Raw genomic sequence first — 22,507 nt, 5'->3', positions numbered from 1 at the left:
TTGGTCTCTGGTCTCAGGTAAGCTGCCCAGCCTTTGGTACAAGCCTTGTGTGATCATGGTTGGTACTTGTAAGCACGTGGGCTCAGCTGGTCAGCAAATTACCAGCCCCAGGACAGCCAATGATCCAGACAAACTGCCCTGTCCACATTCATGGAACAAGTCTTGCTCCCCTTTGGCTGCAGTCCTCTTTGTCTTACCTAGGCATGGTGCACTGTGCTGAGGAATAGCCAAAAGGTCTCTCTTGACACCTGGTGTGGGAGGCTGTGGGAAACTGAATCCACTGGCAGGACCTTGGTCTGCAAAAGGTACAGCTGGAGAAGACCTGATCAAGGCTATGAAGTGATGAGTGGTGCTGGGAAGTGAATAATCCATGTGTCCTATGACACAATGACATTACCAGGCACCAGATTTAAAACCAACCAGAGGAAATGCATTTTGCAGACAACACTGCGGAGCCAGTGCTACAGGATGCTGGGGTTAGGTTTGGAAAAGGCTACCAAGGGCTGTTAAATGTGTGGCTGATGGTGGAGCCTGGTGCTGGGGGAGCATCACTTTCTGCTTACTGTGGTGTCACTCTGGTTCAGCATCTGCTTCAAGCCGCTATTGACCGTGTGGACAACGGCCCTGTGCTTTGGCAGAGAGTGCAGCAGTCGTGTCTTTCATCTTTCCTGCCTTCACAGTAAAGCTGAATAAAGCCATGCATCCCCTCCAGCGGAGGAGGCAGCGCTGCAGGAGGCTGGCCTTGCCCTCGGGGCTCTGCCTGTGGCTGCGCTAGAGCCGCGCTGGGGGCGGGCGCAGCGAGCGCCGCCGCGATGCTCAGCAGCAACGGTGCCCGCAGCGAGGGACACGTCCAGGAGCTCTTCCATCAGGAAGCACAGCAGGTATGTCAGAGATACTGCCTTTCCCAAATTCCCACCTCCATGGCCTCTGCACTCCTGCTCACCTCTGTGGCAAGGGAACAAGACTGAAGGGACAAAACTTCATTTAGCTGTGTACATCTGAGGTGTGTGACCTAGAGAGGTAAAGAGGAGACTTGATTTCCAGAGGGCAAGAGGAAGTAGTTGCCAAAGGAAGAAACTGCAGTTTCCCTGGAGATCTTGGTTCCAGCAATGTAAAATCACTGTGCCCCAAGTCCCAGATTCCCATGCCTCCTTGAGAAGCAAAGGGTCCTGATCAGAAATTACTGTGATGGGAAGACCATCTTAACCTACTGTGTTGGCCTGAGCTGGTCCAGCCTGGTTTGTCGTATCCTCCAAGGGACTTCTCCCATGCACTGGGAGCCCTGCTTGCCTTGGTGGAGTGTTTGGTAGGAATGGGAGGAGAAGCACAGTGTGTAGCTGGAGGCTCTCTGAAGGACCCTTGAATGGTGTTTTTGGTTCATGCACTGGGGTTAAGTCACTGAGGCTCAGTAGGGTTCTGTTGCTGCTTATCCTACAAGAACATAACCAGGATATTGTAGGGAGCCCTCTCTCAGGGCCCAGGCATCCCAGCAGCCTGACAGCCCTTCATCTCAGGGACAACTTGCAGCAAAACAGCTGTTGGTGGCCATCCCCTGTTGGAGGCTGGCTGTGGCACCACTTGTGCAGCCTGTCCATAAAACATGAGAGGTAAAGCCCAGGCTTTTCTTTTCCCTAGGTGTCTCAAACCCAGACCAAGCCTTGGTGGAAGATCCAGCTGTTTGTATGGGAGCCGGTGCTCTTCGGAACGTGGGACGGGGTCTTCACCTCCTGCATGATCAACATTTTTGGAGTGGTTCTTTTCCTGAGGACAGGATGGCTTGTGGTGAGTGCTGACTTGGTTAAATGTTTGAATAGTCATTTTCCTCTGCCCCTGCTTACCTCATATCTCCATCACCACCCAAATGTTTTGTATTCTGTGCTCTTAGCTAAAGATTTGGCTCATGCCCTCTGGTATTTTGTAGCTTTTCAAAAAGTTCCACAAAAATGTGCAACTGAAGGGGTCCTTGTAAGTGGTTTCCTGTCTTAGCTTTCAGAAAGAGAAAGGAAAACTCAACAACCAATCTTGACAATGAACAGGGACGCCCTTGTGCTCTATTTTTGAGGAGAAATTAGCACTTTTTAGGTAGTTACAGCCACTCATTCATCTTCCCAACACAACTGAAGTAGGTCTCTTCCAAACATGCCAGTGATGGAGTCCCTGATTTTTTGCATGGTGAATCCTCAGTCAGGTGAAATTGTCATTGCTATCAAAGGATCTTCCACTGCTGAGTCCTTAATAGTATCTCACTGAGGGTCAGAGCCTGGACTACTGTCCTCTCCTGATGCAAAACATTGTATTATGCCTCAAAATTTCCCTTTAGAAGAAGGAAAGCTTCCCCAGAGATCGGTAGGATTTGAGCTTCAGGCAGAGTTCTTGTCACAGGCATGGTGGACACCTTCCAAAAGGAGCAGGAGGACACTTGCACTCTGTGCTGAAAATTGCTTTGCTGGAGGTGTTGAGGGGAGCTGCAGTTGTCATGGTGGAGAAGTTGGGATGATTTTTCGCTTCCTTTTCCTTCTGATTTTATTTCCTCCACATCTCCTTTGAAAGCAATTTACTGCTGGAGCAAACACAAATATAAATAAAGCCAGTAAATAAAAGAAAAACTGAACCAGCTGGAAGCTAGCATGAAAGGGAAGGGAGGAGAAGTCAGGGCTGGCAGAGAGCTCCCCTGGCAGAGGACAGTCATATGTCGAGCTATTCCCAGAGTCAGGCTTTTGCTATAAATTTCCAGAGCTGGAGCTGGGGCTGGTGAAGCTCTGCAGTTTCAGGGGACTTAATCTTGCTGAAATGTTCAACAGGGATTGCTGCTGCATGCATGCATAAATAAGCATCAGTGTTTAATGGGGGCTGTTTCTTCCCACTTTCCCTGTTTGCTATTGTTGCTGTGAGTCCAGCAATCCCCCTTGTCTTAGTGTTAACCCTTTCTTCTGTAGGAACCATTGGATTGCCAGTTAACTGCTGTCACTGACTGGTGCCACCTTTCTGGAACAGCCCAAGGCTAAATGAATGTTTGCATATGTTTGTTTTTGGCTTTTTTTAACTGAAGCATATCATGTTTATTAATCATTTAACCATTAATTAATCTGGGGTAAGCAGCTGAAAGAAAAGAACAATTGTCCTTTTAAAAAGAAGTATAAGGTTGGAGTGGGCTGTGTGCTGACCCAACCACAGCTGTGTTTATAGCAAGCCTTGGCTCTGTTCCCCACTGACCAGATAACACCCCTGTCAGAGGCAGCAGGATGCTGAACCAAAATAGGATTTTATGATGATAGCAACATCCTGGATATGTTTCTGTTTTTTCACAAAAAAAAAGAAAAGGGAAAAAAAAATCTGGGATTTCAACCAACCCCAGAGCAGGGAAGCAGCATTTTAGTGCTGGTGATAAAAACCCCATCATGGCTAGCTTGACCCCAGAGAGGAGCATTGCTGGAGCAAGGTTGGAGAGAGGGGATGTGGACATGGCCTGGAATATGAGTAAAAGGAAGGGAAACCAGATGTTAACAAAGCACTGGGCACTGGAGGAGACTTCTGATTGCTGTGCACTGGCCTGAGCTATTTGTCAGCAGGGGAAGGTGGGCTGGAGCACAAGGGAAAACTCCTGACCCTGGAAAATAAATTACAGCCATGTGCGAGAGAGTGGGAACATCCTGAGCTCAGAAGAGTTCTTAAATTCTTTTAGAGGTACTAAGCACCTTCTCTTTCTGAAAACCTGACCCTGAATGGCAAATGAACCCCAAAAAAGGGGTTGTGCTTGTACTTAAAGCAGCCAAAGGGGTCCTGCAGCTGTGTTTGTTCAGAGGCTTTTTCTCTTCACCCCACAGTGAGACCATGGTGGGCGCAGCAGCTCCTCCTGGGGCCCTCCCTCTGCTCCTAGCAGGAAGGGTTGTTTTTTTTCCTGAGGGGCTGAATCCTGTGCAGAGAAGTGCCCCAGGTCCAGGCAGGGCGAGAGCCACCTGCTGCTGTGTGTCCTGCAGATAAGGGAGTGTCATGGGAGTGTCATGGGAGTGTTATTTGTCTTCCACGTTGTGCTGCCTTTGGGGTTTTGTTCTTGGGGATCTCATTGTCTGGAAGGATCAGAGCTTTCAAAGGTAAATCTTCTGAAAAATTAAAATGCAAGCTCGATGCTGTTAATAAATCAGTCGTTGCAAATCCCAGGGGTTCAATTTTAAACTACTTTTTGTTATGAAAGTGTTTTTTTGCTTTTGTTTTTTATTTAAAGCATGTCAGTCTAAACCATGCAGACAGGCAGTGATCCCCTGACTGTGGTGGCTAAACCATTGTTTGACCTCATTCCTTTTGAACCAGAGGACAAAATCAGTGATTCATGGAGGAGCCCATTGACAGAGCAGAACCTGCTCATGCAAAGGTCTGCCCAGCCCCAGGCTGGAGGACAAGGTTCTCATCAAAGGGATGCTAATAAAGGCTGTAAATTTGGCAATCAATTACATTAATTAGACAAGTAGGGGTGTCTGTGTGTGTTTCTTTAAATCTGTAATGACTCCAGATTCATAGCTCACTAGTGACTACAAGTGGGTAGGTCTTTATTCTGTCCCAGCAGATGGGTGTGAATTAATCTTTATTTGATTTTTTTTTTTTCATTCCAGGGAAACACTGGCATTGTAATGGGCATGTTTCTGGTGTCCTTTGTCATTCTGGTTGCCCTGGTGACAGTCTTGTCTGGAATTGGGGTGTGTGAGAAGTGCAGCATTGGAAGTGGAGGAGTCTATTCCATGATTTCTACTGTCCTTGGAGGTCAAGTAGGGGGCACCATTGGCCTCCTTTACATTTTTGGCCAGGTAATTTTAAAAAGTTATCCAAAGCAACTTTGGAAACATTGCAATGCAGATATTAATCTTGTGCTGTCCTGCTGCAGAAAGTAATGTTTCAGGTAAAATGTGGGAGATGCTGCCCTGTGCTGGACAGCATGGGAGAGCAGCAGGGAGCTCTCAGCTCCCAGGAGCAAGGCTGTGCTTGGCAGTGTGCTGCTGGCATGGGTCACCTGCTGGAGGAGCTGGGTGTCTGGACAAGCCATGCAGGACATATCCTCCCATCCCAAACTGCCCCCACTGCCAGGACATGCCCTTGCTGGAGGGAGACTGAAATTAAATGAAGCAGGAGAGGTCGGGGTGGCCAAGCAAAGCTCAGAGAGGGGCTGTGCACTGGCAGGTTGGCCTTGGCCTGCTCCACATGCCCTAAGGGAATGGGCAAGCCTCAGCTGCTTCTCTGTGGGAGCCTGCAGAAGGGGAGCTGGTGTGGGAGGAGAGCTGGGCAGGGGTAAGGGCCACAGCTAATTGACTTCTTGTGAGCCAAAAGTCACAGTTCTGGATTTTCTGAAAAGTCCCAAGCAGCCATCGTGGCGGTGGAGCACAAAAACACACAAGTAGTATACAAAAAGAATGGAAAATAATCACTTAAACCTGCAGTAATTTAACCCTCTCCCCCCATAAAGATGTTATGAACAGTATAAAATGTGGTGAGCAGAGAAGCATTTTTATGAAGGTTTGTTTTTAACTGACTGGCTTACAGCAATCTCCAAAACCCCTTAACAGCCCCCAAACCAAAAATAATCCCCTCTTCTCCTTTCACTCCAGATTAAAAGCAAGTGTCCATAAAATATGAACTGAACCCACTTACAAGCCAAGATATGGAAATGGGCCACACATGAGAATCCTTCCTGTCATATTTTCCACTCTTGCTCTCTGAGAGGACCCTGTCTGGGAAAGCAATCAGGTTGCAGCCTGTCCTGAGGGTCATAAAAGCTGGGCTGCAGCTGCCCTGGCCCCTGGCTTGGCATCCCCTGTGCACAGGGGCTGTGGCTGGGAGCTGGCAACTCGCTTAACAATCTCTTTGCCTGCTCCTGAAAGCTGCTGATGCCTTTCCTTTCTCAGCTGTGCTTTCTGCCCAGCGTGCTCTGCACCAGCTGCAGGCTGATCCTCTGCTGCAGGATGCTCAGGGAGAGCTGTAGCCTCTGTCATGAGGCAACTGCTGCCAGAAATGGGGTGCTCCCTGTTCCCTGCTCCCTGGGGCAAGGAGGGAATGGCCACATGCTGCAGAGAAGGACTCAGGGTGCAGTTCCCCTGCCCCAGGTGTCTGCCTCTGATGGAAGTGAATCCTCCAGGATCTGCACGTTGTGTGTGTCTGACTCTGAGCATCTGAATGCCATCAACCTTTCTGAAAACCACACAAACCCTGCAGCTGCTGGGTGTGATCCAGGCTGTCCTGAACATCCTCAGTGGAGCAGTGCTGGGTCTGTCCCAGGTGGGGATCTGCTCTTGCTGTCTTGGGTGGGGATTTTCTCCCTTCCAGCCGTGTGGGAGCTGCTCATCCCTCATCTGTGGGTGGGGATGGTGGGTTGCAGGACCCAGGGTCACACCAGCCACACCAAATGCAGCTCTCTGCCCTGCCCTGCTTTTCCAGGGGTGCCAAGGATTATTGCTGGAATGCCAGCTAGTGGGAGTTTCTGGAGGGAATATCCTGGTGTTTTGCACTGCTGTCCTGCAGTAGTGTTTGATGTCCTGTCCTGCAGGCTCTCTGCACCTGGGGCTGAGTGTGTGTCCTGTCCTGCTGCAAGGCACACAGGCAGCTTTCCTGGGAGGCACAGCACACACAGAGTGCTCCCCTCCAAAGCACAGGCTCCATTCCAGCAGCGAGGTGGGGAGCTGGGGAAACGTCAGAGTTTGCATCCAAACTAAACACAGAGTTAAAAATAACCCCCAGGAGGCAGTGAGGGGGGAAACAAACTGCTGCTGCTCAGGCAGGTGTGAACTGGGACCCTTCCCTCCAGAGAAACAGAGGAAGGGAAGAAACAGAGAAGTTGACTCATCCTTTTCTGTCTCAGAGGAGCCCGTGTGGTTTCTCCTGGAGTGTTGATGGAGGGTGGATGTGGCACTGGGACATCTGGGCTGCTGGCTCTGCTGCCAGCCTTCCCTGTTAGCTCTGCTGCCTTGGCAGTGTGCTGTCTCACAGCAATCAGGATCAGCCCCTGCAGCCAGAGTAACACTGAAGGTTGTACAGCAAATGTCTGTCTGTCTGTCTGTCTGTGTGAGCAGAGGCCCCACAGCCTGGCACGGGCTCTGTGCATGGGGATCCCATTTTCTCCTGCAGGGCTCTCATAGAGCTGTGTCCCTCAGTGTGTTGCAGGTGCCATGTACATCACTGGCTTTGCAGAGTCCATTGCAGGTGTGCTGAGCCTCAGCAACATCTGGGCAGTGCGTGGCATCTCCCTGGCTGTCCTGCTGGGCCTGCTGGGCATCAACCTGGCTGGGGTCAAGTGGATCATCAGGCTCCAGCTCCTGCTGCTCTTCCTGCTGGCTGTCTCAACGCTGGACTTTGTCATTGGGTCCTTTACACATCTTGATCCAGGTAAAGCTGGGGGTTCATTGCACTGGGGTCAGCAGGCATTAGCTCCCAGGGGTTTTCTCCTTAGCTGTGCTTGTGCAGTGACACTCACTTGGACAGTGGGAGAGTTCAGAGCTTCCAGATGAGTTCCCTGTGCTTTGTTGCTGATCTTTTAGAGACAACTCACAATTTTGCAGGGAGTGTTTCCAGAGCATGACTGAAGATGCCTTATTAATTTAGGTGTTTAACCCCAGGGATTGAGCTCTCAATTTGTGCTCCTGTTATGTTTCACTTTGAGGTTTTCTAACAACATAGAGCATTTATGTTTGCAGATTTCTTTGTGGCCTTCTGCTGCCTAACTCAGCATTGTGCCTGTGGAAATGGAGGATTGTGAGTTTGAGCCATGGAGATCTTGTCCTGAGAGCTCTGAGGTCACTTAGACCCTGGGTGTGGGTCACTCTGCTGGCTCTGCTGCCCAGGGCTGTGCTGGGGATCCCAGGAGGGGGCTGGAGAGGGCAGGTGGCTGCTGGGCTTTCAAGGACCCAGGGGGGGAATTCTCCTGCTGATTTTTCCCAGACTGACTCCAGCCTGCAGTGACATCTCCAGCTCAGGCAAGGGGGAGGCTCAGGGCTCCCACCTGCAGCCCTGCTCACACCAAGCCCTGCTCCCTTTCTTCTGTATGTTTGCTGAGAAACACATCTCAGGGCTCTGCATCCACTCCAGCAATAATGAAGTGTAATGAGCTGAGTAAACAGAAGGTGTCACCTTTTTCTTGGCTTCCTCTGTGTCCAGCAGCACCTTGAGGGGGTTGCAAGTGACCTACTAGAATGAGTTTAAGGAAAGATCTTCAGTTTTCACTGACAGCTGTGATTCAGCAGGAGTGTTGTGTAGGTACTCGTAGCACCAATGGCACAAGTGTCATTCATGCTGCTGTTTTATTTTGTGGTGTGCAAGGACAGTGGCATGGGGACAGGAGCAGCTGCTCCCCAGTCAGACAGAGCCTTATGGAAAGACATTTGCACTTTATATTTAGCATGTAGGAAATGCCCCAAATGAGAGCCTGCCAAAGTTTCAGCAATCCTTGTAAATGAGAATGAAGCAAGGACAGTTGTGCTGCTGTGTTTTGCAGAGAAAGCAGGTGACCTGCTCCAAACAGCTGTGTTTCATGGGAAGTTGCTTTCTAGAGGAAACAGGACTTGGGGGGAGTGTGTTGTATTTTTGTTGTGCTCATAGTAGACCTTTCTAATAGCAGAGAAAAATGAATACTCGAGGTGAAACCTGATTGTAGGAAAGTGAACATAGGATCAGAAGGTGAGAATTAAAGGAATACAAACATCAGCAGGACACATGCTCAAGTGGAGGCCAATAGTTGTCTTTGATTTCCTCCACTGCTGATCACTGTCATTTTCTTGTGACAGAAAATTGAGAAAGGAAGGGAAATGAGGTGTCTGAGCACTGCAGGTGACTAAAGAGAGGAGGGCTCCCAATGCCTGGAAGGACATGGGGCTGATGGTGCCAGTCCAGAGCAGCCCTGGGGTGGGACCTGCAGCTGGCAGGGGACAGCTGTGGTTCACTGGTTCCCTGTGAGGCTGTGCTTTCCCTGCAGCCTGTGGGGGATCCTCCTGAGCCCTGCATTTCCCCAGAAGGCCTCTGAGTGGTGTGTCAGCACTGAGGGTGAGCACTGAGCCTCCTCAAGCTGTGCTGCCTGCTGCCCCTGCACGGGTGGATGGATGGAGGGATGGATGGATGGATGGATGCTGTCTCTTGGGATGGCACCCACCAGCAAAGCATCCCTTCTGCAGGTCCCTGCAGCTCCAGCCTCCAGAGCCAGCTGATGGCCATGGCAAGGTGCAGTGCATCAAAGCCCAGCAGCAGGGGAAGCATTTGAGACCCCTTTGGGTGGGCATTCCTCTGGTCAGCTCTCCACAGCCCTCAGGAGTGTGCAGTTCTTAAATTGATTCTGTGGCTGCAGCAGGGACTGAGATGCAAAGGCAGTGTGCAGGGAGAGGTGGTTTTGAGCTGTGAGCTGACAGCTTGTCTGGGTCGTGTCCTTGTTTTATGGCAGGTTTATGGGGTTTCAGTTCACAGCCTTGGGTCTCAGTCTCTGACCCTGTGAAATGGGCCTTGTGCAGTCATCCTGCCTGTTCTGCCATGGCAGCCTTTTCCCTCACTTCACATTTCCAAGTGCTGCACACATACCAGAGGACTGCACGTCTGCCAAGCAGCAGTTGCTTGAATTTAAATAATCTCCAGGAATGCCTGTCCATCTCGAAGGTCTTAGCTGGCTGCCTTTGTGTGGTTGGGCTGGGTGGAGTCCCCTGCTCTTCTCCCATTCCCGCAGCTCACACCCAGGCACACACCAAATCGGATATTGTCCAAGCACTCACTCCCTTCCTGTGGTTTGCCTTTATTTTTAGTCTGAGGATGGAGCATGTTTACACAAAAGGGGGCTTCTCAGCAGGGCTTCCTGCTGCTCTTTCTCCTTTTTTTTTTTCCCTCTCTTGCTGTGGCTGGGTCCTGCTCCAAGAGCCAGCTGGGCTCCTGCAGGCAGGAGCTGGGGCTGGAGGAGCTGAGTGGCTGCAGCAGACAGGGAGTGCTCTGGGTCACTTGTCCAGATGCTGCTGGCCCCTCTGGGCCTGCCAGCCTTTTGCTACCAGGCTACCCTGCCCCTCTGCCTGGCCCCCAGGGCTTTTGCTCCTTTCCAAGGCTGCCTGCAGGGTGGGGTGGGACTCGCTGATTTTTTGGAGTTGGTCCTAAACCCTCCCTTGGCTTCAGCTGGCACTTCCCCTGGGGCTTGGTCACAGTCCCAGTCTGGAATCTCTGCCAAGGGTGGGCAGAGGGGCTCCCTGTTCTGTCTGACAACCAGCCTCCTGGAGCTGTCTCTGGATACTCACCTTAAAATTCAGTCTCTTCTCTAGAAACAGAGACCCCATTGCTCCTTCCTTCAGACAGGAGACATCCCTATTCCCTTTCTCCCTAGACACAGGTTAGTTCTTAGCAAACCTAGCTCAGGTGAATTGAAATCAGTTGGTGTTTGACTTCTTAACCCATCACCTTGCTACAGATTTTCATAGTAGCAATGCAGGGTTATTTTAGCTTGTGTATGTCTGTATTTTAACAATGGAGGTCCATACCTCAAACCCAACCTGAGTTATTTTGGGAGGAGCAGTGAAAGTAGAGGAGAGGATGCTCCTCTCCCTGACCAGCTCCTCAGAACAGTATGTGAAACTTTTTGGCCTTTTCACATCCTGAGCATTCGAGTCACGGAAAAAAAGAAGATAAGCCATCCGTTAATGCCCACTATTTTATTTTCCTAGCGTATCTCTGCTAATTTTTGTGTAGGGTGACTCCCAAATACTCCCTTTCAATTAGGCGCCTGCTTTCCTGTTTTGGCAGTGGCTCCCAGGTGCCCTGTGAGAGCAGCTCTGGGAGCAGGGCTGGTGTTAATTTGGTTGTGCTTTGATGGGGAGATGAAAGGAATCACAATGTGTGCAAAAGAGGCCCAACAACAGCCTCTTAAATGCCTGCTGGGGGGGAAAAAATAAATTATCTTGTTACTAATTCAGTAATCGTGTCCCCTTGGGCTGGGATTCCCCTGTCCTGCTGTAGATGGTACCACGTGGAGTGTGGAGCTTGGCTGTGTGGGGCTAAACCCCTCTCCTCAGGCTGGGAAATCTGTGTGCTTCATTTCTCAGGGTTGCAGGGAGGTTTGAAAGGCATATTGCTGTCAGGGTGCTTCTGCTTGGGATTATTTTCCATGCAAACCACATCCTTCATGTCACCCACTTGGGTTTCAGCCTCCCAGAGCTGCTCACACAGAGCCCAGAAAACTCATTTATCATCTTCATTTATTCCTCTGAGGACAAGTGCTTTGGAGGATTCATCCCCTGCAATGTTGTATGACCAAGCTGGGGAGCTGATGCTGTCCTGTGGGTACCACTGGTGAGGATCTGTGGGAGATGAGTTTTGCCTGGAGCTGCTCCAGCAGACAGGGAACCTGCAATTGTTGAGTGATTTATGCATATAGACACTCTGGTGTTGTAAAGATCCCTCAATTTCTGCCTCTGGGGCTTCGAGGGACTGAATTAATTAAAAGTATTCCCACAGATTGAATATGAAAATGATTAAAGCATCCTAGTCAGGGGCTTCTGCTTGGCTCTCAGTTGTTTTATTTTATTTCTGGGCACCAGGGGTGTGCCCCAATATCATAAGAGAGGGTGCAGGAAGGATGTGTGTGTCAGAAGATGATCTGCAGCAAATCCCAGAGGCTTTATCCAGACTGATTGCTGACTTCCTGGCCTGAGACACATCTGGAAACTGGCATCAAATCCCAAGTAGAAATCACTGTGCAAGCAGCAGCAGAAAAAAAAAAATAAAATCCCACTTTGCTACTGAACAAGGTACACACCGTGGTGAATAGAGGCAGGAGGCTGCTAATACACTCTTTATTTATTAAAAAACATGGGATTGCTTTTCCCAGGTTTTTCCAATTATAGTGCATTGAATGGCCCTGACATCACTCTTGAGTCGGGGCCAGCCTATTCAACAGTCTGGCGAAGACATTTATTAACTGGTTACCTGCCAATTGTCTGGGCTAGGAGCTGCAGGACAGATGTGTTTTGGAAAGTGATAACATTGTTAGAGGCCTTATTTAGATAGTGAGAGGAAAGCTACACCAGCTCCTCTGAAGTAGGTGTTTAAAGCAGTTTATTTAGAAGCAAAAACCAACCGGTTAGGTTGAGATGGGACTCTGCTGCCCTGGTTGTTGGTATTTTTTCACAGTGTTTCCTTGCTGGAGGACTCCCAGCAGCAGGGCTGATTGAGGAGCAGCAGTCTCCACTGCTGGCAGAGGCTCAGGTGTCAGCACAGCTGCTGCAGCCCAGGGCTGGGATCTGCATCCCTGTGTCCCTGCTCTGCCAGCCCAGGCAGGATTCCTGAGCCCCGAGGCATCTCCCAGGAGGGGGCAAAGAGGGGAGGAGGGTCCTGCCCTCCTGCACCTCCTGGGCTGCTCTGGGGATGGATGCCTTGTGCACCCAATCTGCTCCTAAGCATTTCCATGATGGATCCTTTGCTGCATCCTTGGGGACCCTGCCCTAGTCTCAGCTATCCCAGGCTAACCCCTCTTCCTGCAGCCTCACCCCACTGGTCTGGGTCTTTTGAGGGCTTGGCACAATCTGCTGTCCTTCCTTTTGGCATTAAACCACATTGCTTGGAAAACCTCTGGTGCTCTTCAGCCTTCTGTTCCCTGGGCTGCTCCATCTGAGGGGCAGTGGGAGTGAGCAGCCCTCTGCCATCCTCTGTGCTGCTGAGGATGAGGAGGCTCCTGGCCCCCCTGGAACCCCAAAATGAGCCACTGCATGGTGCTGCCAGGGACTGGCTGGCCCAGCTCCATTCCTGGAGCCAGCAGAAGGTTTGCTGAGGTTGTTGCAGGTTTAAACTTGCTCAGTAGGTAATGGATTTCCTGATGTACACAGGAGTGTTTGTACACATTGATTTAGCCTGTAATTTCTTTGCTGTTTCCCTGCAAAGCACTGCTAAGCTCATCTTCCTAGAACTTGTAAATAAATCCTGAAATACCTTGGCTGGCTTTGTTCCCTGCTAGGCTTCTCCTTCATGTGGGCTTTCCCCATCCATTCCCCCCATAAAACCTTCTGTGCAGGCTCTCCTTGTTTAATGCTAGAGAACCAATAAAGCTGACTGCTTTGAGGAAGATAAATATCATCCACAGTCTCTCCCTCTCTCCCCATTGCTGTGTTTAGATGGGACAGCTTTATTTAACCGCATTGATTCTTTTTTCCTTTTTTTTTTTTTTTTTGTGCCACCACATAATAGATTTGAAATGATGAAGATATTTTACCTCCTCTTTTTTTTCATTCCCCCAGTGTTTAATTCCAGTCACAGTTCAGCTGTGCCCTGAATCAGCTTTCCTTATTTAGGAATTTAATTTACTGAGATAATTTCTTGATATTAGATTCTTCCTCCAGCCACTTCATTTCTAGTTTGCATTCTTCTCCTAGGCTAAAGAGAAAACTATGTGTGGGAAATAGGTCCTTATCTACTGTTCATCCTCTTTCCTGGCTTGTGCTATAAAGTTTTGGCCTTTTTTGTCTGCAAGTAAAGGATTTTATCCTGGTTGTACCTTCACTAACCTGAATGGTGGCTCAGTGGTTCTTTCTGGTTTTCTTTTTTACTTGAAGGGGAAAATGCATCTATTGAAAAATAGATTTTTTTTTTGTAGGGAAAATGCATTCCATGAATATGAATTGAATTCTATGAATTCAATTATTAGTTTCAAACAAGCAAACAAAAAAAATCCTTTTAGGTGACAGCCTTTCCAAAATCAAACACTGATTGGTGTGATTTGCATTCTTAAGCCAGACTTAAGGCTGTATCTGTGTGTGTGTTGCGTGTAGAGAATAATGAAAACCTTCCAAAAAAAAAAAAAAAAACGATCATTTTAGACACAAAATCAAAAAGTTAATAAAAGGAATAGTTTTCCTTTGAAGTACTATTGTCATATGGATAATATATCCATAATTTATTATGGGAAGCAGGGAGTATGGGATACTGTAGTCATGAGGGTGGCAGAGGACTCGTGGCAGGATCTGGTGGATTAAGTTGCATCATCTTTCCTTTGAAAGATGGGGATTTGATCAGCATGGATTGGGCTTTGTCCCAAACAACACACGGGGCAGCTCTGAGATGGAGGGGAGGTCACTCAGGAATCCAAAGGATGTGTGTCATCACCACTGAACTGCCACTCATTTTCCTCCAATTGTGCCTTGACTCAGCCTAAATTCTGATCTCTCAAGCCTGTGGCTTTTCACTGGGGAAGTTCTTCAGAGCCTCCCACAGCTGGGCACTCTGGGCCTGACTTCCAAGAAATACCATTCTGTAATTGATAATGACACCCCATTGAGGTGTCATAAGAAGGATGGAGCAAGGGACACTGTACTTCTTGTCTTCTTTGCAATGAACGAAATAATTTTTGTCAGCTAGTTTGAATAGCACTGAGCAAGCCAAGCTGAAAATACCACATCAAAAAAATCAAATAGTAATGGAAGGATTTCTATATTACAGTAAGTCTGGTGCTTAGCATTAAATAATGCAAAACATAAGAAGAATTTAAAAAGCTGAAACACCTGTGTTAAAATCTCTTAATTTTTTTTTTCTCCTAACCAGAATTTCAGAGTTTCTAACTGCAGAAAACGTTCATAGTTTTGGCTTTTTTTTTTTTTTTAGTTATTAAGCCCCACCAACCTGTAGAGACAGAGTAAGTGCCAAACAGCTCTACTAGCTACTTCCACAGCAGATTCCTAAGTTCTGCTTTATTGAAGCAGTGCTTTTGTGATGGTGAGCTGCCCCTGCAGGCTCTGAGTGTGCTCCTGTACGTTTGTGGTTTTCCACTTTCCCGAGAAGCTGAGGCAGAGATAAAGCAGGAGCAGGGGCAGTTGGCAGAAATCAGCATTTCCTCCCACCCTGTCCAGTCCTGCAGCAGATGTGGTGTGGCTGGGGGAGCCTGGGGGAGCAGAGGCTGCTCTCTGATGTGAGAGAGGTGACGGCATCCTGCAAGTGAAAATTGCTCCATTAGCTAAAGACAAACATCAGAGACAGATTTAAGCAGCTCCCTTTGTTTATTCTGCCTTTTATGCTATTTTTAGCTGTTGGCCAGCACCCAGTAGTGCAGGTCCACTGACTTTAGGGAGAGGTGGTGCTTGTGCTCTGTTGTCTGGGATGCTCCACGAGGGGATGGGGGTGCAGGTACCAAAGAGGATAAATACCTAAAGGGATGATGACCCTGAGCAGGTTTTTTTGGGTTTTCTCAAACAGATTGATCCTGGCACTGCTGTTCCAGCCTTTCCTGCCCTCCTGAGGGTATTCAGTGCCGAGATCCCATATCCTCTCATGCCTGCTCTAACACAGCAACCATTGCCCTGCCTTCTAAGTGACATCCAAACACCCCAGGGTTTGTCTGTTCCGCTCTCGGTGGGGATGCACAGGTGCAGTGCTTTTTGGGAGAGGGTTAATGGTGGGATCCCCCAGAGCCCAGAGCAGCAGGAAGCTGTATTGTGTGTTGACTTTAAACAGGAGGTTTGGGAGATCAGCTCTGGAGCAGAAAACAGGGACTGGGGAGGAACAAACACTCGCTGCTTCAGAAGGGCGGCGATTTCCTTTTGGGTAAACACGTCATTAATCTCAGGGAGCACATTCTTTTCCATCAAAAGATAAGGGATTCGAGTTGCCTTTCTCAGGGCTTGGCCTTTTTAGATTGTTTTAACTGTGGCTTTCACTCCTTCAATTACAGACTGTATATACTCTCTCTTTTTTAGGTTTGCTGGCTTTATTGTGGGTGCAGTGAAAGTACTGGGCAAGGGAACTCCTTCCCTACTTCCTTTAAATTTGCTCTAATCCTTCCTCTCCACCACCCTCTTGCCAAACTTTTTTCCCACTAAAACCTGTCTGGTTTTTGCTACTTGCAGCTGGGACAAATTTGAGACATAAGTGTGGTGTTTGTCCTGGTTTGTGAAATAATCTCCCTGGTTCTGATGGTAAAATAGGTGCTTATTTGATCACAAGTAGAAAAATGGCAATGAACTTCTCTCCCCACCCTGGGCTGCCTCTTGCTGCTCAGCTTTAGTTTGTCCCTTTTGAGGGCCCTTTTGACTTGCTGTGAGGTGTGGGGTGATGCTGGCTGTGGCAATTTTCAGCTGCTCCTGACATATGAGGTCACAGCAGCAGCAGAGGTGCTGCTTTTCCTTCTGCACCCTGTAGCTTGGGGTCTGTGGTCACTCTGAGCTCTTTTGATCATTAATGTATTTAACTGGCATTTAGGGATGAAATTACAGAGGGAATTGAATCCCTTTGCATTCTTGCTCCTTCTTCCCAATACTTTCTGCTAACATGCCAACAGCAACATGGGTTGGGGTGGGGTAGAGCAGCAGCTGAGCTCCCACATCCTGCATCTCTCAGTGCCCTGGCAGCTCAGGCACATCCCTGCAGCCTCTCTGCACTGTCAGTATGGCCACATGCTGGTGTGTTAATTGTGTAATAGCTTCATTTTTATCACTGCATAATCACTGACCTGCTTGTGTTCAACACAAAAATTCCTCTCTATTTTTTTCCCTTGCCTAGTTTAGGAGTCTTAAAGCACAAATACTGAGACTGTGGGAGCTGTCTGCAGGCAGGATGTGGCCCTGAAGACTGAGATGAAGCAAAGTCATGACATCATTTGTGACATATGGAGGGGAATGATCCTGTGCTTGCTCTTCTCCATCTGGGCTGGGCTGCACATGCTCCATCTCCAGCTATGGAGCTGTGCTGCTTGCCACGAGTCCAGTGTGGAGCTGATGTGCTCCTGGCTTGCAGGAAATGTGCACTGCTCCATGCTGACTCACAGGGCACAGGCTTTGCACTGGAGCTGCAGAAAAGGGCAGCCTGGCTCTGGTGCATGTGGTCCCCTGGGTAGGTGAGTCCAGCAGCAGCTGCCATAAGGCAGGGCCATCAGTCCCATCAGTTTGTCCCATCTCCTCAAGCTCTGCTCCCCTGCAGCTCTTCTCTTTCCCTTCTGCTTCTTCCCAGTCTTCCAGCCAAAACCTGTCTATCCAAAGGTGAAGCAGGAAATGTCCTGGAAGGTGTTTAAACATTTTTGTCCTCCTGTACAAGTTCAGCAAAGGTCATGTTTATTCTCTATTCTTGTCAGTGTGGCTGTGCTGCTCAGCACCCTCTGCTTCCATGACTCATCAGTTCCCTCACTATTCTCTTGGAGAACTGGGATTTCTGGTGAAAATCTGTTCATGCATCCCTCAGGCTGAGTGTCAGCCCACAGCAAGCTGAGCATAGACTGGTAGCATGAGAAAACCACCACACTGTCCTCTCTCCACCTCCAGCATTACTGCCCTCTGCCTGTTTTCCTTCCCACCCTTTCCATGTTTTCCTCATACATTTCTGCCTGCACCTGACCTGTACCAGGCTGGCAGCAGTAGGGCAGTGCCTGGGGTCAGCAGTGGTAGTGTTGGACTTGCCTGGGAAAAAATATCGTGAGGACCTTGGGAGCTGGAGCTGGGGAGCTGTGAAGGCACGGTCACAGAAACAGCCCAGCTTTGGAAGAGGCAGGAAATGTGATTTTTAATGTTGGTGTTAGATGAGCCCAGACACAGGGAGTCAGGTGTGTGCATGGAGGGGTGTGGAGGCTTGTGAGTGCACTGCTTTGATTGATTTATTTTTCATTCTGTTGGGGAAGGTGATTCAAGTGTTATTCATGACTGTGGTGCCCTCTTCATGTCTCTTTATTATACCAATCCACTGGAGAGGCTTGCACCATTTTCAGTGCCCATTGCTGGGTGTGCTGGATGGAACTGCAGGGCTGGGGTTGTGGTCAGCTGGCCCCATGTCATTTATGGGCACATCCAGCACTTCACTGAGGAAATCCAGAGCCACCCAGAACATGGCTGTGTTGGTACACAGCAGCTTTCAGAGCTTTTGCACCAAATGATCCTGTGCTGTTTGTTACCTGATTCAGTGTGTACATAGTGTGGGGAGGGAACACAAACATAAAGTCCTTGGGGTTTTGGCAACATTAATGACTTTGAACCTATTTCTGCACATTCACAGTTCCTGTGTATCTGCAGTTGCATACTGAGATACTGAAAAACTTATTGGTGGTGGTACTTTGGCATCCAAATTTTACCTAATTTAAGCCAAGCATGCCTAACTTTCCTTTAACAAGTGCGGACGCTGCTCCTGTGTGATAAGCCATGGGTAATATGTGTGTTTGGGGGAGTTTGGTCATCACCAGACTATAGGTGAGCTTATTCTGCAGGTTGGAGAAGAATTTGTATTTCAGGGGCTTTTGGGGGGAGAATTTCACTCCTTCCCTGCAGTAGAGCACTCCAACCTGTGTAGGAATTAATTTGGTTTAGGACACCCAACAGCCACCTGGTAAACCACAACCCCTGGGAGTTACCAGCCTGACAGGGCTTGACTTGCCCGTGGGGGAGTCAACAGCTCAGAAATTCTGGGCTTGTACCTTGCCCTTGGCTAAGAGTTTGGAGAAGGAAAATGTAAGCATGTGGTTGGTGAGGAGTGGAATTTTATCTTACTGCAGAGGGGTGTGTGCAGATGAGGATGGCAGCTGTGGGACCAGGCTGTGAGGACTGTTCCTGTTTTCTCCACAGTGGTGTGTGTGCCCAGATGTCTCCAGCACCCACACCAGGACCTTGTTCTGGGTGTGTGCTTGGACTGGCATCCAAGGAGAACAAATGGATTTCAGAATTTATGCCAGAAGGGTTTGGTGGTGGAAGAAGAAATGGGAAAAAGATAGAGAGCAGAGATAATTATGCCAAGGATATATAATTATTCTTTGGCACTCCATGTCTGACACATCACACAGGATCCTGAAAATGCTGAGGTCAGACCTGGGAAATGTGCTGCAAGACAAACACTTCCAGCTGTTCTTCTGAAAGCAGATCTCAACAAGTACCTTCCAGGAGGGAATGTGTGGGCTCACTTATTTTGGACAAGAAAAAATCTCACCATTTCAAGCCTTCAGCATTCACCTCTGTAATTAAAATCTCTAATCACAAGCAGAGTGCAATATGGGACTGTCTTCAGGGAGCTGTTTCTTAAGGTGGTTTACCATTTTTTGCACTATTTAACCCCTGCCTCAGTGCCAGGCTTTACTTAACCTTAAGCTTGTGAACAGGCTTATTGAATTTGGCCAAGACTTAACTAATCTGTAATGAGCTCCAGGTTGCTGGAATTTGGCAGCACTGCTGTGCTCTGTGCTGTTGCATAATGGCCTGACCCTGTGTAACCACAGCTTCTCCTTCAGCCCCTTCCCAACCTCTCTGAGCTCCCATTCTGGATCCCTGGGCTCCATGGAGGGGCTGCAGCCCTGAGTGCCAAAAACCTCCTGATTTCATGCTCTTCCACAGGGTGAGAGATGGGAGAAAGTACAAGGAACTTCCACTGGGAAGAGAGGGGATGCAGCAGTGCTGCTCCCAGGTGTCTGTGATGGCTGGAAAGACATCAGAGTTCTGACCATCCTTCTCCTCCTCTGGCTGCATCAGGCTGGTCTACAGCCTCCTGTCCCCCTGCACATGTGAATGGAGGATGCTCATCCTGAAAACTCTTCAATTTCAAACTTGCCAGCTGGTTTTTACTGTTTATTACATAATTTTAATAAGAGAAACTGGAAGGACTTGATTTGTGAAGAATCACAGGGATAATTCAGATGTTGCTCTAAGTAATTTTTCCCCTATTGTTTATTTAGATCAGCTCAACCACTTGAGAAATGCATTATTTGTTTTCTACTTAGTGAGTATATAAAGATGAAAATAAATTGTTACTGCTCTTTATTGTGCATTTCCCATAGGGCTGACACGGCACAGAGAAGGAACTGGGTTCTTTTCTTCTAGCATGACACAGGGGAGATTGTTTATAGCACTCCAGCTCCAACCCTCTGCAAGCCAGCTGAGAGCAGGATCATTATAAGCAGAATTTAGAGGCTGTGGGGTTGCATAAATTGATTGAGAGCAAAATTTTTCAGACAAATATTTTGTAATGAGCAAGGAGGGACGAATCTGGTTTGGATCTTGTACCAGCAGTAAGCTGGAGAAAAACATCTTACAGAAAAAATATATGAAATGATCTTGCCTCATTTGAAGAACAGAGTGCCAAATATAGACCCTATCACATTTCCTTCCCTCCTCCTTCTGAAGCTCGTGCTTTTGAAGTGCACTTTCAATGGGATGTGGATAATTGACTCTGTGAACAACTGACCCAGGGCTCTGCTGGTTTAAATGATTGGTCTCAGTTGCTGATTCCTGTTCTGTTTTGGATGATTTTCAGCCCAATTGCCCCATCAGCTGCAATTAGTGGCATTAATATGACAGCTGAAGGGTCACAGATGACTGCACTGGTCTCAGGCACGAGATGCTCCCAGCATGTTGTCCTCAGCCCCGTGCTCATGTGCCCGAGATTGATGACTGCAGATCCTAGTCTGATCAAAAGGGATGAGGTTTGCTTCATGGGGCGTGATTGAGTGAGAAATGAGGGTGTAATGACAGCTAACATTTGGGTGAACTTCTCTTTAATTAGTCAAGAAAGTTCCTGGTTCTGCATACAGGGGAAATGTGGAATGGCCTCTTACCTGCCAGAGCTGTGAGGAGAGGAAGCACAAGTGGGAGAGAGTGGTAAGCACATCCTGAGGCTCTTTCAACAAATCCATGGCTATTTTCTGTGGTTCCAAGTGATATCTGCCATGGCTTCAGGCTTTTGTCTCTTCCACTGAGGACTTCCACTCAGGGGAATAAAGTAGGAAAGGGGACAACATACAAATGGATGGAGCAGTAGGGGATCATTTAGTTTCTGAAGGTTGATAGGGGTCAGATGCACACAGGTGCAGGTCAGACATTGGGCTCATGGGTCTCATGGTCAGTGTGTGGCCAAAATATGGCTAAAATGGTACCACAGAAAATGTAGTCTGGCTGTTCACTGATCTGTACACTTGGCCTTTTATACAAGGAGGGAAACAGAAGGTACCCAAAGAATTACATAGCCCCAAAACACCATTGGAAGACCCCAGTTTGAGATGATTCACTCACAAAGCAGGATGCTCTGCCTAGTGAGGTTCTGCAGTCTGGTTTTGGTTGGATGTTATTTGGCATTTTTCTTGGCTTCCTTGATGATGGAAAAGGGAATGTGCAGATTCAATCTGAAGATGACATCCAGCTGGGAAGGGCTCACAGCAGCCTGGCAGAGGGGGTCAGGATTTCAGATGACCTCCACAAACTGGGCAAGTGGTATGAAAAGGACAATTTGTAATTAGGGAAAACCTGAATGATAGGAATATGTGAGAGTAAACCATCAAGAGAAGCTAGAATCTTTTCCAAGGAGATTTTTATGAATCAGTGGGGCAAACTTTTGTCAAGTGGCATAAATGTATTTGATGCTGCTGCTTCAAAGCTCTAGTTGGAGAAAGTCTGCAGATCTTCGTGGGGTGAGATGAGTATTTTGTTCACTTTTTAAATGAAAAGTTAACATTTCTTTGAGTAGCACATACTTGGTGAAAATTCCCTTGGCCAAGGACCAACATTTCCCTGGAGCAGTTTGGTGGGTGCTCTGCAGTGCACAGTCCTGTCATGAACACCAATTCTGCTTGAAGCCACACAGGTCTGGACTTCTAGGAACATACAGCCTACACAAATCCCCCCTCTGTTTCCCCAGAAAATGCACTTTCTGCAGACATCTGTGAGGTCCAGAGGTCAGTGTGTTGTGCTGAGCTTGTTCCCTGTAAATCTCATCTGGGACTTGTCCCAGTGAAGAGAGCTAGTGCTTCTACAAAGCCTAGCAGCAGGAGACCTCTTCTATCAGTGTTTCCATCCATGTTTGGGCAACACAATGGATGCAGATGTAGTAGGAAACTTCTGATTATCTATAGGGTTTTTCTATGAAAACTTCAAAGCTCTGTGGTTAGTTATATTCCGAGACTTTAAATGGATATGTCTTGTGCTCAGAGCTCTGATTTAATGTTCTGGTTTAATTTATTGTCCAAACATCATTAATGTTGTCTTTGAGGCATGGGACGGCTTTGATGGAGTCTTTTTTTAATTTCTAGCCATCACCCTGTGCAGCCATAAACAACATCCTCCCTGCTAACAAGAAAATTCAAGTTATTGGAGTCACACGTCTTGTGGAAATGGATTGTAGTGGCAGGAGAAAAAAAGGAACTGACTTTGCTCACCTTGCACCCCCAGCTGGCATGAGCACTTGGATTACTGACAGGGAGGAGAAGTTTCTATGGACTAAGATACTTCACTAAAAAGCAGTGTTATCTGTTAAAAATGAAATTATTATTTAATAGCCAGACCCATTAGTTCCTTAACCTGCTTTCATGAGTTATCTATTCTGTCTATAAGCATCTAAAACCTTTCCTAATTAATGCCTTGCACACCAGCTGTCAGCTTAACCCTTCCTGATGAATTGGGGTTTGTGGAGGAATTTGAGCCATCCTTCAAGTGTGCAGTGAGGGAGTAGAATCCTCCATTACAACCAGGTGCATGGCATTGTATCCCACCCATGGCTTTCCTCTCTCCCCCATCTTCTGTAAAACTTGTTTGGGAAGTAAAACTTGTGTGTGCATGACTTTAGCAAGATGGGGCAGGAG

The 22,507-nt window shown here is 48.1% G+C and overlaps 1 protein-coding gene across 2 annotated transcripts in view; it reads left to right on the top strand.

Annotated features, from left to right (window-relative positions):
- The first annotated feature begins 680 nt into the window (after positions 1-680).
- SLC12A8 (solute carrier family 12 member 8) overlaps positions 681-22,507 on the top strand; it is a 46,038-nt gene continuing 24,211 nt past the window's right edge. Inside the window, exons 1-4 of one of the 2 annotated variants that reach the window (XM_079310833.1) lie at positions 681-881; positions 1,636-1,782; positions 4,608-4,799; positions 7,134-7,365. In XM_079310833.1, coding sequence (XP_079166959.1) covers positions 813-881; positions 1,636-1,782; positions 4,608-4,799; positions 7,134-7,365 — 640 coding nt within the window. In that variant the 5' untranslated portion in view covers positions 681-812. The remainder of the gene's footprint in view (positions 882-1,635; positions 1,783-4,607; positions 4,800-7,133; positions 7,366-22,507) is intronic. The other variant, XM_079310834.1, reaches the window with a different exon arrangement.

The sequence above is a fragment of the Erithacus rubecula genome (genome assembly GCF_903797595.1).
Source record: "Erithacus rubecula genome assembly, chromosome: 8".
Taxonomy (NCBI): Eukaryota; Metazoa; Chordata; class Aves; order Passeriformes; family Muscicapidae; genus Erithacus; species Erithacus rubecula.
The sequence above is the reverse complement of the archived record's forward strand: the minus strand, read 5'-3'. Positions and strand labels throughout refer to the sequence as shown.